Below are 19,237 nucleotides of genomic sequence, written 5' to 3'. Positions count from 1 at the left end.
ACAAAGGATTACAGCTGCCTTGATGGAAGCTGTATAAATGGTCTTACACCCTGACTTGCAGTCACTTTTCCATTACAGTCTCCTTAATCTTCACCAGTTCGTTTCCTATTATTACAGCAGGTGGAGGTCAGAGGATATAATGGATAAAGCTATATTTTTGGGAAAAATAATTAACACTAATGTCACTGATACCATGTTGTATCACAATGTGCTGAAATCAATTCTAATATTTATCCTTCCCATAGACTTTGTCCAGTGACTATCGATTTTTTGCTGTTATTTTTCAGTTTTAGATTCTTTGCAGTTAGCAAAAGTACTAAAATAAAAAAGACACTTAAGAATAGGGTCTTCTTTTTTTTACCCTAAAATCACTTTTGACTGTTGTGAATTCTGTTGTGGGTTCTGCTCTTGGGCTCCCTCCGGTGGTTATAAGTGGTAGTGCTGCTGTTTGTCCTTCACAGCAGTCATCAGATGCTGCCACTTCGGATGGGGCTATTTAGTCTGGCATCACCCTTTAGTGAGTGCCAGTTGTTCATTGTTTCTGGAGGATTCACATCCCTTCCTGGTCGCTCCTGCTTGCAGTTCATTTCTACAAGATAAGTTCTGCTTGTTTTCCTGCCCACATGTTGTGGGCCTCATTGTTCAGTGCATTGCATGTTTTTTCTTGTCCAGCTTTATCTGTGTAAGGATTTATGCAGCCAATCTGGAATCTCTGGAGAGGTAGATTTACCCTCCATGTCTTTAGTTAGATGTGGAGTTTTTTGTATTATCTGTGGTGGACATTTCATAGTGTTTTAATACTGACCGCATAGTTCTCTGTCCTATCTTTTCTATCTAGCTAGATTGGCCTCCTTTGCTAAATTCTGTTTTCAGCCTGTGTATGTTTTTTCCTCTCCTCTCACAGCCAATATTTGTGGGGGGCTGCCTATCCTTTGGGGATTTTCTCTGAGGCAAGATAGTTTTCCCTTTTCTATCTATAGGGTTAATTAGTCCTCCGGCTGTGTCGAGGTGTCTAGGATTGGTAGGTACATCCCACGGCTACTTCTAGTTGCGGTGTTAAGTCCAGGGTCTGCGGTCAGTACAGTTACCACATTCTCCAGAGTACGTCTCATGCCGCTCCTAGGCCACCAGTTCATAACAACTGTGCTGGGCATTGACATTTTAGTAAATGGGACTTATAACCATCCATCAGTTCAAAGAAACTTTCCATGGTCAGGCTTGGAGCTGGTTACTCTGCTGAGTCTGAGGGGTGCACTGTTTATTACTCCTTAACCACTTTACCATATACTTGTCATTTCTGCAGGGGGCTCTTAGGTTACAGCTGCAAAGTAACTGCTGACCGGCAAAGAGAAGTGAGGGAAAAAACAAACAAACCAAAGAATTAGTTACACTGAATAGAAGTAGATTAAAAAACATAGTCATTGATAGTTAGGTCAGAATCCAGGAAGCTAGGATGAATAATTGGACATAGAGTAGTCAGACAGGTGTTAACACGTATGCAGATGCAACAGTGCAGACAATGAAACCAACAACTATTTATTTAACACCATTAAATCGGTGCCTGTAGAACAATATCAGGAAATAGCGTAAATTGTGAAAAATTAAACAAGTTATGTTATAAGGAGAATAGTCATTCAAATTTGCAGGATATTGACACAATGCCATTGGCACAATATCATTGTACAGGGTGGGCAATTTATATGGATACACCTAAATAAAATGGGAATGGTTGGTGATATCAACTTTCTGTCTATGGCACATTAGTATATGGGAGGGGGAAAACTTTTCAAGATGGGTGGCGACCATGGCGGCCATTTCGAAGTCAATGAATACTAGAAACCTGTGCTATCATTTTTTCAGCGGTGTTGCTATCAGTGTGTCAAGAGTGGGAGAAGTGGGTTGCATTGACAATCCAACACAATGGGCAGCACTTTGAACACATGTGCTTGGTTTTAATGTAACTTTATTCTTTCATGAGTTATTTACAAGTTTATGACCACTTATAAAATATAAGTGGTCATAAACTTGCAAATAACTCATGAAAGAATAAAGTCACATTAAAACCAAGCACAACATTGTTTTTCTTGTGAAATTCTCAATAAGTTTGATGTGTCACATGACCCTCTTAACATTGGAAAAAATAAAGTTGGATCCAATATGGCCAACTTCAAAATAGCCGCCATGGTCACCACCCATCTTGAAACGTATCCCCCTCCCATATACTAATGTGCCACAAACAGGAAGTTGATATCACCAACAATTCCCATTTTATTTAGGTGTATCCATATAAATGGCCCACCCAGTAGTATCAATATCAAACAACTGTTATCGCCAGAGAGGTCTTAGTCTTAATACTGTAGCCAAAAGGGCATCACTATCGCTACCGGGCTCGTCACTGTGGTCTTTCTCTAGGCAGAGCAGAACATCACACAGGCCCTAATGGGGGGTCGACGATACTGCTCACCAGGCTACAAATCCCAAATTGTTGGGTTACTCTGCACAATCGGCACTCTGGCATTTGTTCTCTGAAGCATGTCCCCAGTTCCCACTTTGTATTCTGTAAGCGATGGCTCACATGAACACACCTCACTGTGGTCTAGTCGCCTCTCTCTCAGTTCTCATTCTAATCAGCTCTCCCAGCTCTGGTCTGTCTTGGGTCTTCACCCGGGTCTGGTCTATCTTGGGTCTTCACCCGGGTCTAGTCTCTCTATTTGTTTAATCGGGTCTGGTCTCTCATAATGGCAGCTATAAGCCAACTCCACTACTCATATGACCATGTTGCTACAGGCCCAGGTGCTGACTCCTTCCCTACTTGGTCCTTCTGGCCCTTTTATAACTATTAACTGTGCCACAGCTGTCTCCTGACCTGGTGTCTCCTCCAATCATGCCCCCAAGTGAGATTTGACATGCATAATTTTCTGACGTATACGCCTACTGGAGGCAGACACCCAGATGCAGTCTACTATGTCTTGGTGTCCGCAATGAATAGATGTACATGCCAGAAAATGATGCACTTGAGAGCCCACATTTGCTCTGTCGGCACCACTATAGTCTATGGCTCCATCAGCCCATATGTCTGAATTTCATTTTGTGGGGGTATGGACTTAGGCCCGACGAGACCACTCAATGGGTGTCAAAACGCAATATGAAAGTACCCTTAAGGCCCCGTCTCACATAGCGATTTACCAACGATCACGACCAGCGATACGACCTGGCCGTGATCGTTGGTAAGTCGTTGTGTGGTTGCTGGGGAGCTGTCACACAGACCGCTCTCCAGCGACCAACGATCAGGGGAACGACTTCGGCATCGTTGAAACTGTCTTCAACGATGCCGAAGTCCCCCTGCAGCACCCGGGTAACCAGGGTAAACATCGGGTTACTAAGCGCAGGGCCGCGCTTAGTAACCCGATGTTTACCCTGGTTACCAGCGTAAATGTAAAAAAAAACAAACAGTACATACTCACCATCTGATGTCCGTCAGGTCCCTTGCCGTCTGCTTCCTGCTCTGACTGAGCCGCCGTACAGTGAGAGCAGAGCGCAGCGGTGACGTCACTGCTGTGCTGCGCTCTCGCTGTACGGCCGGATCTCAGTCAGAGCAGGAAGCAGACGGCAAGGGACCTGACGGACATCAGAAGGCGAGTATGTATTGTTTGTTTTTTTTTACATTTACGCTGGTAACCAGGGTAAACATCGGGTTACTAAGCGCGGCCCTGCGCTTAGTAACCCGATGTTTACCCTGGTTACCAGTGAAGACATCGCTGGATCGGTGTCACACACACCGATTCAGCGATGTCAGCGGGACCTCAACGACCAAAAAAAGGTCCAGGCCATTCCGACACGACCAGCGATCTCACAGCAGGGGCCTGATCGCTGGTACGTGTCACACATAGCGAGATCGCTACTGAGGTCGCTGTTGCGTCACAAAACTTGTGACTCAGCAGCGATATCGCTAGCGATCTCGCTATGTGAGACGGGGGCTTTACACACACAAAGGTCAAACCACAGCAGGGGCTAATTTATTCCATAAGAATGATCAGGCAGAAAGTATGGTTAGAACAGTAAAATACCAATCTAATAATAGCACATGGGTAATAGTAGAATTAGTAGAAGTTTACAATAGCTTAAAGAGTTATTAACAGTATTAATCCTTTTTTAAGTAAAGCTACCACATAGCGGTAGATGATACTTCACTATAAACAATCTTAAACAAGTATTTACCAAAAATGAATGTCCTCAAAGTAAAAAAAAGAAGTACATAATCAGTGTTAAAACATAGTTTATTTGCCAAAATATATAAAATCCATTAAAATTAGAAAGGTGCTAGGAAAGAAAAAAGGGAACATGTTCCAAGGTATGCCATACATATAGTGGCAGTTCACAGTTTACTATCAAAACAGTTAAGGAAGCAGTAAAAGTATTACCTATGTAGATCCCTGTAATAAAGTGCCAACAATAAGGTGCATCTATAGTCCTGTGATCAAGACAATAGGTAAGTAAGTCCTATCCATTCAACTGAACTAACATAGAGCTGACAGGCAATAAATGTGTTACTTATGTAGATCCCCATAGTAAAGTGCCATCAGTAAGGTGCATCTATAGTACTGTGATCAAGACAAGGGGTAAGTAAACCTAATATGTACACTTTATTACCTGTTAGGCTGAACCTCTGGGCACATGTTGGCGTCCTTCTGCCCCGACGCACGTTGCGCTCCTCTTCTTTGGGTGGCCTCTCCGAGAGCTCAGGTGTGAGTGGTGCCATCTTGGAGGTTGATTTTTTTTTCTTCTCCAGCAAGATGGCACAGCCGGCGCCTGCGCAATAGCAGCTATCATATGTCTATAAACACTGGTAGCTGCTATACTGCGCAGGTGTGGCAAGTGACATTTTAAAATGTATTTATTTTTTTGTACATGCTCAATAACATGAAGAATAGTTATTACTAGGACACTAAACATGCAATTATGCTGCAGCGCAGGTGCCATGGCTGGCGCATGCCTGCTATTGCGTTTTATTTTTTTTCCAGTATGTACAGGTATTCATTATGTAAACTAGGGGGCAGGTCAGTGAGAGATCAGTGACCTGTCAGCAGTCTGCATTATGAATACCTAATCAGGGCACCACATAAAGTCCCCCCCTCCGGCCGCCCCGGAGCACGGGCATATCATTAACTCAAAACTAAAAGTAAAGATTAAACAACAACCACACGACGGATTTCATCAACCAAGGCATCATTTTAACCAGTATAACGGCGCCGACCTGACACTGTGTGTAGGTTACCGTGCACAATCCTGCTGACAGGTTCCCTTTAAGTGGTGAAAAAAAATCCAAAATTTGTATGAAAAGTATTTTTGTGTTTGTCGCCATTTTTTGAGACCCATAGCGTTCTCATTTTTTGTGATCTGGGGCTAGGTGAAGGTTTTTTTTTTGCATCCTAAGCTGACATTTTTATTGATATCATTTTGGGGTAGATTCGATATTTTGATCGCCTGTTATTGAATTTTATTGTAATTTTGCTGCAACTGAAAAAAATGTAATTCTGGCTTCTTGATATTTTTTTATGCCACTTACCAATCGGATTCATTTATTTTATATTTTGATAGATGGAACATTTCTGAACGTGGTGATACAATATATGTGTTTTTTTAATTGTTTTATTTTCAATGGGCAAAGGACGGAAATTTGAACTTTTGTGTTTTTTGTTTTTTTTAGTAATTTTTTAAACTTTATTTTTGTACTCTTAAAAGACTTAAAGCAGCGATCATTCGATCTCCTGTGTTATGTACAGTGGGTATGGAAAGTATTCAGACCCCTTTAAATTTTTCACTCTGTTTCATTGCAGCCATTTGGTAAATTCAAAAAAGTTCATTTTTTTCTCATTAATGTACGCTCTGCATCCCGTCTTGACTGAAAAAACCTGAAATTTAGTAATTTAAAGGAGTCTGAATACTTTCCGTACTCACTGTATAGCAGAATTTATGATCTCCTGTGAATGACGGCCATGGGCCAATGTTCACAGGAGTATCGTAATGACAGGCACTTTTGTAGACTCCCAGTTGTCATAACAACCCATACGCAGAAGAGTATGCCACCAAAACAAATGAAGTTTTTGACTACTTTAACATTATGCTCCTTCACCTTAATGCGTGGCTCCGGGAATGGTTTTTCTGGAGTAGGTTGGTACATAACCAAGGTCTTTTAAGATTTCAAAGCAATGTACCCTTTACATGGCACGGATTCATAAACTCATGACAAAGGATCCCCTGCTGCCACCACTAAAATTATAGTTGTTATGATGTTCAACGTTTGTTTTTTTGTGTGTTTTAACAGTGCATTCAGGATTATAGGTGTACTATGTGACAATTATACAGTTGGCACATTTTATTAGTAATATTACTTTGCCTTTCTCCACCTAAGCATAATGCACTTTAAAGGCCCATGTAGACATTAGAATAAAGTCAGCCAGACCCATTAATATCAGCAGGAACAGTAGTCTTTCTGACATCCCCCCTACACATTAAGTCAGGAAAGAGGATTGGCAGATAGCTGTCAACCAATCAATTGTTCAATCGACAGCTATCAAATGTTTTGAGACATTTAGGAATCTGAAGACCCTTCAGTTGACTTTGCCAACTTTCATTTTTAAAAGGTGTGTGTTTGTCCCTAACTAAGCTTCTGTTATCATTACTAATTTAAACCATCACCTGGAAATTTGGATGCTTGGTCCCTCAGGGGAAGTCTATGAATCTGACCATCAGTTAATATCAGTGCTCTAAGCTAGTAGACCTTTTATTACTAGATGATGTTAATAGTTATTGGATGTAATTTCTAGAATCTTTTATTATTAAAATAAAGACTAGTCAACACTAGCAGGCTGTCTGTTACATCAGTTCTTGTAAGGAATGGGTCTCTTTGAGGAGATTAAGCTGAATTGTTTCCAATTCAATGTATAATATGTGGAAACAAAATGATAATCGGCAGAGGTTACTGCCCTGTCAGCCTGATGTGTATGTTCCTCTTCTCTTGTATATGTTCCTGTTCTCTTGGTATAGACCTTGTGGATCTCTTATTTAACAGCTAATTTACTCTTGCTCTGATGGCAGATACCGTTCCTCTGAGTTCTGGAATGTGGCTGTACAATAGGGCACATAATTGCTCCACATTTTTATCCCTGGAAACATACAATCACATCTGTTGGGAACAGGAGAGCAGCATGGAGATGGAATATGTAGTCATCCACTTCCTGATAGACTTGTTAATAAATTCTAAAAGAAGCTGACGTTTCCCAGCTTGAGAATACAATATGTCACTACATTCTCGCTACTCCAAGTGAACATGGTTAGGACTCATTGCTCCAGGTCTATTTAAAAGTAGGCTCAGGATCATTTTTTTATCTGTATTTTACAGCTAAAGTGGTCCTGATGGTTTTGTTTATGACTGCAGTGATGATCATAGAGCCCACAAGAATGTAAAGATAGAATCAATATCTACTGAATCAGTGACATTCTACATATAAGATCAATCTGGCCATACGCCTATAGAAATGGCCAGAAACAGTCCGTTAGGACACTCCCAATATACATTTTTCCTACACAAAACATGGAGTAAAGGTCCACAAATATATAATAATATCAAATAAAGTTTATTATAACGATGCAAGGCATAAATACATATAACAAAAAATCATGAAAAGTGAAAAACAGAAAAGACTCAGGAGTATAAAACAGGAAATCAACAATGTGTCCGGTTGGGGAAGCTATGGGCCTCTCTATCACCATATGATCATTATTGTAGTTATATAAATGCATAAAGTGCTTTGTGCAGACATAAAATCCATGAAAGTACAACCAATGTGGTAGCCACTATATATAGTGTGCGCACGCACATGGTGCACTAATGTCACCTCAATTATTAGTAAGAAAGAAGTATGGCAAGACAATTATAGTCCGTAACTATAGAGAATGCATGCATAGAAATGGTGTTCCACCTTCCACTGCACAAACATTAATGGTGATCATGATAAGACCCACTTAACCATGCTACCGCCTGTTTGATGAGCTGCCCTGTGCATTATTACAGTGGGGAAAAAAGTATTTAGTCAGCCACCAATTGTGCAAGTTCTCCCACTTAAAAAGATAAGAGAGGCCTATAATTGACATCATAGGTAGACTACAACTATGAGAGTGAAAATGAGGAAACAAATCCAGAAAATCACCTTGTCTGATATGGCAAAATTTATTTTGCAAATTATGGTGGAAAATAAGTATATGGTCACCTAAAAACATACAAAATTTCTGGCTCTCACAGACCTGTCCACAACCTCAAATAGTTACACTCCAAACTCCACTATGGCGAAGACCAAAGAGGTGTCGAAGGACACCAGAAACAAATTTGTAGCCCTGCACTAGGCTGGGAAGACTGAATCTGCAATAGGCAAGCCTCTTGATGTGATGAAATCAACTGTGGGAGCAATAATAAGAAAATGGAAAACATGCAAGATCACTGATAATCTTCTTCGATCTGGGGCTCCACACAAGATCTCAACCCGTGGGCTCAAAATGATCACAAGCAAAAATCTCAGAACCACACAGGGGGACCTAGTTAATGACCTGCATTGAGCTGGGACCACCGTAACAAAGGCTACCATCAGTAACACACTATGCTGCCAGGGACTCAGATCCTGCAGTGCCAGACATGCCCCCCCTGCTTAAGCCTGTACATGTCCAGGCCCGCTTGAAGTTTGCTAGAGAGAATTTGGATTATCCAGAAGAGTATTGGGAGAATGTCATATGGTGTGATGAAACCAAAGTAGAACTGTTTGGTTGAAACAAAACTCGTCGTGTATAGAGGAGACAGAATGCTGAGTTGCATCCAAAAGAACACCATACCTACTGTGAAACATGGGGGTGGCAACATCATACTATGGGGCTATGTCTCTGCAAAGGGACCAAAATGTCTGATCTGTGTACTTGAAAGAGTGAATGAGGCCATGTATCATGAGATTTTGAGTGCAAACCTCCATCAGCAAGGGCATTGAAAATGAAACGCGGATGGGTCTTTCAGCATGATAATGATTCCAAGCACACAACCAGGGCAATGAATGAGTGGCTTCATAAGAAGCATATGAAGGACCTGGAGTGGCCTAGCCAGTCTACAGATCTCAACCCCACAGAAAACCTTTGGAGAGAGTGGAAAGTCTGTGTTGCCCAGCGACAGGCTCAAAACATCACTGCTCTAGAGGAGATCTGCATGGAGGAATGGGTCAACATACCACGAACAGTGTGTGCCAACCCTGTGAAGACTAAGACAAAGGATATATAACAAAATATTGGGATGAACTTTTGTTAATGACCAAATACTTTTTTTCCACCATAATTTGCTAAATAAATCTTGCCAAATCAGACAAGGTGATTTTATGGATTTGTTTTCTCATTTTGACTCTCATAGTTGTGGTCTACCCATGATATCAATTACAGGCCTCTCTCATCTTTATAAGTGGGAGAACTTGCACAATTGATGGCTGACTAAATACTTTTTTCCACACTGTATATATTTGTGGACCTTTACTCCCATGTTTAGTGTAGGAATAATGAATGTAAAGACGTATGTGCAAGGCCAACGATTGGACAACCCATGGACAAGAGTCCATAGAAAAATAAACCTCGTACAGCTCTTTAACTGTACAGTAATCCATTGTTGACTGTAGATTCTTTGTTCCATGAAAAGACATTGACATCACTCAAGACTTAAAAACTGCCATAATTTGTGCACAGCTTCTTTTAATGTGGAGGTATAATACTTAAACTTACTTAACAACTTACTATTCACAGATGAAAATGGCTTTTTCCTTAGTGACTTGGTGCTGTCCTTAGGGATCATGGAGGTCATAATACTAGAGGTAGTAGTTTTTATGTGGGGTGTATTCATTTTTGTGCCAACTAATTTGATTAAAAATGAATATTTTGTAATTAAAGTTATATTAATAACCTTACTTTTAGTCAGAACTTCAGTCCTATCAAAATTGTGGAAATAGTTCTTGTGTTCAGTGAGGTATCGATTAAAATCTTATTTAAGAGGGTGTACTCAATTACTCAATTATGCTGACCACTGTATATATGTATATATATATATATACAGTGCCTACAAGTAGTATTCAACCCCCTGCAGATTTAGCAGGTTTAATAAGATGCAAATAAGTTAGAGCCTTCAAACTTCAAACAAGAGCAGGATTTATTAACAGATGCATAAATCTTACAAACCAAAAAGTTTTGTTGCTCAGTTAAATTTTTATAAATTTTAAACATAAAAGTGTGGGTCAATTATTATTCAACCCCTAGGTTTAATATTTTGTGGAATAACCTTTGTTTGCAATTACAGCTAATAATCGTCTTTTATAAGACCTGATCAGGCCGGCACAGGTCTCTGGAGTTATCTTGGCCCACTCCTCCATGCAGATCTTCTCCAAGTTATCTAGGTTCTTTGGGTGTCTCATGTGGACTTTAATCTTGAGCTCCTTCCACAAGTTTTCAATTGGGTTAAGGTCAGGAGACTGACTAGGCCACTGCAACACCTTGATTTTTTGCCTCTTGAACCAGACCTTGGATTTCTTGGCTGTGTGCTTTGGGTCGTTGTCTTGTTGGAAGATGAAATGACGACCCATCTTAAGATCCTTGATGGAGGAGCGGAGGTTCTTGGCCAAAATCTCCAGGTAGGCCGTGCTATCCATCTTCCCATGGATGCGGACCAGATGGCCAGGCCCCTTGGCTGAGAAACAGCCCCACAGCATGATGCTGCCACCACCATGCTTGACTGTAGGGATGGTATTCTTGGGGTCGTATGCAGTGCCATCCAGTCTCCAAACGTCACGTGTGTGGTTGGCACCAAAGATCTCGATCTCGGTCTCATCAGACCAGAGAACCTTGAACCAGTCAGTCTCAGAGTCCTCCAAGTGATCATGAGCAAACTGTAGACGAGCGTTGACATGACGCTTTGAAAGTAAAGGTACCTTACGGGCTCGTCTGGAACGGAGACCATTGCGGTGGAGTACGTTACTTATGGTATTGACTGAAACCAATGTCCCCACTGCCATGAGATCTTCCCGGAGCTCCTTCCTTGTTGTCCTTGGGTTAGCCTTGACTCTTCGGACAAGCCTGGCCTCGGCACGGGAGGAAACTTTCAAAGGCTGTCCAGGCCATGGAAGGCTAACAGTAGTTCCATAAGCCTTCCACTTCCGGATGATGCTCCCAACAGTGGAGACAGGTAGGCCCAACTCCTTGGAAAGGGTTTTGTACCCCTTGCCAGCCTTGTGACCCTCCACAATCTTGTCTCTGATGGCCTTGGAATGCTCCTTTGTCTTTCCCATGTTGACCATGTATGAGTGCTGTTCACAAGTTTGGGGAGGGTCTTAAATAGTCAGAAAAGGCTGGAAAAAGAGATAATTAATCCAAACATGTGAAGCTCATTGTTCTTTGTGCCTGAACTACTTCTTAATACTTTAGGGGAACCAAACAGAATTCTGGTGGGTTGAGGGGTTGAATAATAAATGACCCTCTGAAAAGACTTTACACAATTTAAAAAAAAAATAAACAAAGAAATAACATTCTTTTTTGCTGCAGTGCATTTCACACTTCCAGGCTGATCTACAGTCCAAATGTCACAATGCCAAGTTAATTCCAAATGTGTAAACTTGCTAAATCTGCAGGGGGTTGAATACTACTTGTAGGCACTGTATATATATATATATATATATATATATATATATATATATATGATGTGTATATATCGAAATGGAAGAATACATTTTGCTGTACATTTAATACATTTCTTGATATGTTGTCGTCATGTCTTAATGAAATCCTGAGTGTACTATTGTGTTAATTGGATTTACATATTTGTCCCTTTTAGCCGATTTCCATAGCAGTGGTAACCTTGTCGTCAATGGCTGGAAAATACACAACACAGCAAAAAACAAGTGGTTTGTCTGTATGGCAAAGACACCTGAGGAGAAGCAAGAGTGGCTGGAAGCGATCCTGAAAGAAAGGGAGAGGAGAAAAAGTGAGTACAGGCCTCAATAGGATCTTACTACCTTATTAATCCAATTGTGGATTTCACTTAAAAAGCAAATTACTAATCTCACTGTGTGAACATTTCCATACTGACCTAATGTTTCTCATAGATGAAAGTTTCTTACAATTGGAACAATATTTAAAGGGGTTTTCTTATGAAAATAAGTCCATTTTAATCAATAGATCTTGGAATAATAATAATTTCGACAACTGGATGTGTTTAAATAAAATGTCCCTGTGCTGAGATAATCTTATATATGTGCCCCTGCTGTGTACTGTGTAATGGCTGAGTCTGACCATACAGGAACATGGTCTGATCATATCACAGCTCCTGGGCAGGGGAGGAAGCAAAAGAGAATATACAGGCATTATAGTAGGGAGCACAAGTTATTGTTTCTTTGAAGTAAAACATTGTTTAAAAACAGGAAGGGAAATGTTTTACCTCACAAAAAGAATCAGCTGTGATCCCGTATTGTAATGTCTGTATACTCTCTTTTGTTCCCCCCCCCCCACCCAGGAGCTGTGGTATGATCAGACCATGTTCCTGTACGGTCAGACACAGCCATTACACAGTACACAGCAGGGGCACATTTATACGATTATCTCAGCTCAGAAACATTTTATTTAAACACATCCAATTGTGGAAATTATTATTATTCCAAGATCTATTGATTAAAATGAACTTTTGTTTGTAGGAAAACCTCATTAAGTAACAATAAAATGCATCAGCCTGGAGCTTACAGAGCAATTGTCTCCCCTGCAAAGTATGGGTAAAAACTTGTTGATCACTGTTAATTCCACCATTCCTATTAATGGGGGTCGGAAGTTCCCTATTGGAATGGAGTGATGGTTCCACTCCTCTTGCAACAATTAATTTATTGTCTATGGGTGTGTTGTAGGGGACTATCCCTAAAACCATGAATTGAGCTTGATGCAACATCATCACTCCATTCAAACAGGGTACTCAATAGCAATATTTTTTTGATTAGTCCAATGGGTAGGTGATAACTTCCTCTTATGGTGTAACCTTTTTAATGTGGAAATGTGTATTAACCCCTTTCCGACATCGGGCGTAATAGTACACCGATGTTGGACCTCCTCCCTTTGATGTTGTCTCTGGCACTGAGCCCACATCTTTTCCGGCACTTGTCAGCTGTTTTGAACAGCTGACATGTGCCTCTAACAGCCGCGGGTGGAATCGCGATCCACCCGTGGCTGTTAAGTAGTTAAATGCCGCTGCCAAACTCTGACACTGGCACTTAACACGTGCTTCCAGCAAGTACACCGGAAATCCCATCCATTGGCGCCCGTGTCACATGACCGTGGGTCACTGACGGGTTGGCATGACTACCAGAGTTCTCCAGCAGACCTCTATGGTTGTCACTGCCGGATTGCTATGAGCGACGCCCGGTGGTCATTGCTCATAGCAAGTGAGCAATTCTGCTACATACAGGCGATCTGATCATCGCCTGCATGTAGCAGAGCCGATCGGGTTATGGCAACTTCTAGTCTCCCATAGACTGTCAAAGCATGCCAAAAGTTAAAAAAAGTTTTTAAAAATATTAAAAAATATATAAAAGTTCAAATCACCCAACTTTCATCCCATTCAAAATAAAATGATTAAAAAAAATCAAACATACATATATTTGGTATCGCCACATTCAGAATTGCCCGATCTGTCAAAATAAAGAAAGAATTAACCCGATCGCTAAATGACGTAACGAGAAAAAAAGGCAAAACGCCAGAATTAGGTTTTTTGGTCGCCACAACATTGCATTAAAATGCAATAACAGGCGATCAAACGATCGTATCTGTACCAAAATGGTATCATTAAAAACATCAGCTCGGCACGCAAAAAAATAAGCCCTCAACCGACCCCAGATCATGAAAAATGGAGATGCTATCGGAATATGTCACAATTTTTTTTTCCTTTAACAAACTTTGGAATTTTCTTTCACCACTTAAATAATAAATAACCTAGACATGTTTGTTGTCTATGAACTCATAATGATCTGGAGAATCATAACGGCAGGTCAGTTTTAGCATTTAGTGAACATGGTAAAAAATACCCCCAAAACAACTGTGGGCTTGCACTTTTTTTTTGCAATTTCTCCGCACTTGGAATTTTTTTCCTATTTTTCAGTACATGATATGTTAAAACCAATGGAGTCTTTCAAAAGTACAACTCGTTCTGCAAAAAACAAGCCCTCACATGGCCATATTGACCAAAAAATAAAAAGAAGAAGGGGAGCAAAAACGAAAGCGCAAAAACGAAAATACCTCCGGGAGTTAAGGGTTAATAATTATACAGCCAAACAAACATGTAATATATCACTCCTGAAAATCTAACAATACTTCAATGTGCCTCCAATTTAATACAAAATAATGACAATTTCAGCAACAGGTCATTGTGATGCCATGGCAAACTTAAAAAAGTTAAATATTTAAAAATGATAATTGGCTAATATATTTGAATCATCTACTGTGTAACGCCACTGTTGGTGTGGGAAGTGTTCGGTCTGTCTGTATTGCTTCTTTTTCTAGTCCCTGGATATAAACAAGAACATCAGTTGGGTATTTTAGCGTCATAGTTGAGTGGTCACATACTGTAATATATCCCACAATATGCACTAAATCATTGTGAGCAAGTGTTTCCTGATGTAAAGAATATGGAGCTGAAATGAAAGTCTAGACCCATGCTCGCTCGGTTTGACATGTTTCTTCTGTGTTCCTGTAATCCCTATTTAAGTGTTGTTTTTAACTTTGTGCTTCATTTAGCACAGGATGCCATATGAGTCATTGCTAAAAAAGCTTCTTGTAAATAGCATAACACTTGTAAACAGTCTCCCCAAATTAGGTATGTCTTATGTGAGATCAGATCATTCCGCCTACTGTATTCTGCATTGTTAAACTTCCATTGCGTGTAGTGGTCAATAAACAACATCCATGACAACCTAAACAATGGATATCATATTCGGTAAAATTCCACTAGATGTATCGTGTAGCCATGTGCCATCTAAATCTTGTTGCTGGCAACAAACCGTAGAGATACTTTTAATGCTTTATGTGCTGCTCTACATCGTACTCATATTCAAAAGTTGTGAGAACATCTAAGCAATGAATCCAAGAAGTGTGAAATTAGTAGAACCTCTAGGAATATCATTCTTCTTAGCCATTCCTATGGTGCTTTTTGACTCATCTCGAGACAAAATGGTCATACAGATGAAAGCCCAGCATGTCCTATCCTTTTTCTACCACTCACCCTATATAAATTGTTGGACGATTCACCTTGGAAAGAATGGAAAGAATGCAAACTACTATCATATATGATAACACCTATTAACATTCTCATTCAGACATTTAAAGGTAATCTTCACCTAAATTAAGTAATACATGGAAATTATTATTAGTTATGACATGTATGAAAACACACGATTAGTTTCTTGATGTCATCCTGGATGGCCCATTAACACTGGACAGTACCGAATACAATAATCCCCTTCTAACTCAGGGTGGAAAACTGTCATGGTACTGCCCATACAATAATATGCTGTTCCCCAGGAACCATCCCAGTGGGAACTAACCATCATTAGTATTGAAGGGTCACCAATCACCATACCTCTGATGTGACCCCGACATCATTGACAAAGGCTGTCCCTGACCTTCGCTTCTCTCACTTCTATGACATAATTGTAACAAAAGACAAATCCTTCGCACCATCAAAACTCGTACAAAACCAACTAACATAAAGGAGGGGCTGGTGAAAAGGATGCTCACAGGTCCTGGATCTGAATGGTAGCCGTTGGTCCATGGGTCCTTCTCTTCTTTTAAGGTTACCTAAGAAACTCCACATCCCCATAGCAAATTGCCCAATCCTGACCTACTGCAGCCCCATGTGACCTATCCTCTAACCCCTGCCCTCTAACTAAACATCTGGACATGCAAAACCAACAGTTAACCTTTACCTAGCCTTCTACTTCCAAACGCCTGTCATGTCCAGGCTTACACTAGCTGCGCCCGTTCCAGCCCTATTTAACCAACTGAGCCAGACAGCCAGTCCCCATCACATGCCAAGAGGGAAAGCTCTCAGAACAGGTAAGAAGAAATACAAAAGTAGAACCGCCAGGGTTGTAAGAGGGGGCTGAGATAGAGAAATTTATGTCAATTTCATAACTAAGGCATCTAAGTAGGTTCAATTAATTACATTTTGCATAATGACATGTTCTCGAACATTCCCTTTGATGAGGGTTTGCCTTAATAACAAGTGCAGTATCTTTTTCATATTAGATGCATCAATTCTCATGTTTCATGTCTAATCCAATATAGAGAATCTAAAGTATAGCGATAGGAGGTGGCCGACAACTCCAAATTACACTACTGCATACATATTGTGTGCTGCCATTAAAAGATGCATTCCTATCAAAATTGTTATCCTCTTACTATAATACAGACATCATATTATATACAGTAGTACTGTGTACTTACAATTGCCAGTTAATTATTCTCTATTCCATCAAGTCTATGATATCACGTGATTAAAAATAGATTAGATGAATCTTTCCTAGAACTATGTAGAAACAGGAGGTCAATTTTCCCTGCACGGGTTATCACTGCAAAAGTCCTTGGCAGGGGGGAGAAGGGATCTGCTGGGTCAAGAGTTGTAGAGGGGGATGACTCGTGCAGGAAAATAAACTTCCTGTTTCTTCATAGAGCAGAGAAAAGAGGAGAATTAACTGGGTAGAAGGGCAAAATGAGCAATTGTAAATATTCAGTGCAATATGGCATGATGATTTCAATGTATTAAGAGGATAAAAATGGTGATGGGAGGAGTGCTTCTTTATGAATCTTTCTGCAAGAACTTTACGTACATTGCGCCTTTTTTTCCAAAGTAAGATGTTGAGTATAGTGAACTAGACTGTATTCGGTCATCCAGTTACTCACATAAATGCACTAATTTAGAAAACGTAATAATTCTAAAAAAAAAATGTTTATGATTGCCACAGGTTTAACACTAGGTATGGAACAGGATACCTGGATGATGATATCAGAACAAGGAGAAAAACTTTATAAAATGATGTGCAAACACGGAAACCTAATCAAAGACAGAAAAAAGAAGCTTACAACGATCCCAAAGTGTTTTCTTGGCAGGTAACCATGTAACAATTTATCACTACCCCTTTTGCTATACCTTGTTGTTATATATTTTTTTTATGTAATTGTGTTTACATAACAAAAAATAGAGGCTTTCCATTTAATGTAAAAAAGGCCACATAGTGACTATGGAGGTAAAGCATTAGTACATTTTTTTGCAATTATGGTGTTTACTTACAAAGTTAATTTGTTTTGATGGGCCCATATTTACAAAATGTTGGTTGCCTGTTAGCTTCACTCAAAATGTTAGTTGATGCAGGTGATGCTTAATTTTAGAAAAGGTAACTCAAAAGACCATTCTTCATTTTCTTTTAATCAATAATCACAAGAAATTCTACATAACATAAATAATTTTGAAGGACGACTTTGAAAGTTAGGATTTGTGAATAACTTTTATGTTTCTGGGGGTTTGATAGTAGAGACCCCCATTAATCCCTAGAGAGAGGTTTGAAAGCCCCATCAGAATGGAGTGGTAGATTTGCATACCGTGCAACATGCACTCGGCCATCTACAATCATAGCTTGCACCACACGAAAAATTTGTGTTTTTGGTGTTTTGATCTGGAAACATCAATGATCATCATGGTGACACTTACATACATGCTGTGCAACGAAAAGATGAACATCCTGTTGGACATAATCATCAGACACAATTTTTTAAACAATCAATTGCTACATTCTTACTTGACTTACTGTATAATGTAGGTTTGGATAAGATTGGCAACTAGATTTTTTTTCTTTTTCTGGACAATTTATAAGAATACCACTGACAGCTAAACATGTTACGTAATATATACTATATACACTCTTTGTTTGATTGCAGCCATTTGGTAAATTCAAAAAAAGTTATTTTTTTTTCTCATTAATGTACACTCTGCACTCCATCTTGACTGAAAAAAAAACAGAAATGTAGTAATTCTGGCAAATTTATTAAAAAAGAAAAACTGAAATATCACATGGTCATAAGTATTCAGACCCTTTGCTCGGTATTGAGTACAAGCGCTCTTTTGAGCTAGTACAGCCATGATTCTTCTTGGGAATGATGTAAAAAGTTTTTCACACCTGGATTTGGGAATCCTCTGCCATTCTTCCTTGCAGATCCTCTCCAATTCCATCAGGTTGGATGGTGAACTTTGGTGGACAGCGATTTTCAGGTCTCTCTAGAGATGCTCAATTGGGTTTAGGTCAGGGTTCTGGCTGGGCCAGTCAAGAATGGTCACAGAGTTGTTCTGAAGCCATTCTTTTGTTATTTTAGCTGTGTGCTTAGGTTCATTGTCTTGTTGGAATGTGAATCTTCGGCCAAGTCTGAGGTCCAGAGCACTCTGGAAGAGGTTTTCATCCAGGATATCTCTGTACTTGGCCGCATTCATGTTTCCTTCAATGACAAATAGTCGTCCTGTCCCAGCAGCTGAAAAACACCCCAATAGCATGATGCAGCATGTTTCACTGTTGGAATTGTATTGGGTAGGTGATGATCAGTGCCTGGTTTTCTCCACACATACCACTTAGAATTATCACCAAAAAGGTCTATCTTTGTCTCATAGTCTGGGAGTCCTTCATGTGTTTTTTAGCAAACTCTATGCGGGCTTTCATATGCCTTGCACTGAGGAGAGGCTTCCGTCAGACCACTCAGCCATAAAGGCTAGACTGGTGGAGGGCTGAAAGGATAGTTGACTTTGTGGAACTTTATCCCATCTCCCTACTGCATCTCTGGAGCTCAGCCACAATGATCTTAGGGCTCTTCTTTACCTCTCTCACCAAGAATCTTCTCCCACAATTGCTCAGTTTGGCTGGACGGCCAGGTCTAGAAAGACTTCTGGTGGTCCCAAACTTCTTCCATTAAAGGATTATGAAGGTCACTGTTCTCTTAGGAACCTTGAGTACTGCAGAAATTCCTATTGTAACCTTGGCCAGATCTGTGCCTTGCCACAATTCTGTCTCTGAGCTCCTTGGCCAGTTCCTTTGACCTCATAATTGTCATTTAGTCTGACATGCACTGTGAGCTGTGAGGTCTTATATAGACAGGT

The 19,237-nt window shown here is 40.1% G+C and overlaps 1 protein-coding gene across 1 annotated transcript in view; it reads left to right on the top strand.

Moving 5' to 3' along the window:
* The window catches only part of PREX2 (phosphatidylinositol-3,4,5-trisphosphate dependent Rac exchange factor 2), a 487,967-nt gene that overhangs the window by 192,784 nt on the left and 275,946 nt on the right, over positions 1–19,237 (top strand). The window contains exons 9-10 of the mRNA XM_077270643.1: positions 11,900–12,049; positions 17,064–17,208. Coding sequence (XP_077126758.1) covers positions 11,900–12,049; positions 17,064–17,208 — 295 coding nt within the window. The remainder of the gene's footprint in view (positions 1–11,899; positions 12,050–17,063; positions 17,209–19,237) is intronic.

Source organism: Ranitomeya variabilis, chromosome 6 (assembly GCF_051348905.1).
Source record: "Ranitomeya variabilis isolate aRanVar5 chromosome 6, aRanVar5.hap1, whole genome shotgun sequence".
NCBI lineage: Eukaryota > Metazoa > Chordata > Amphibia > Anura > Dendrobatidae > Ranitomeya > Ranitomeya variabilis.
The sequence above is the reverse complement of the archived record's forward strand: the minus strand, read 5'-3'. Positions and strand labels throughout refer to the sequence as shown.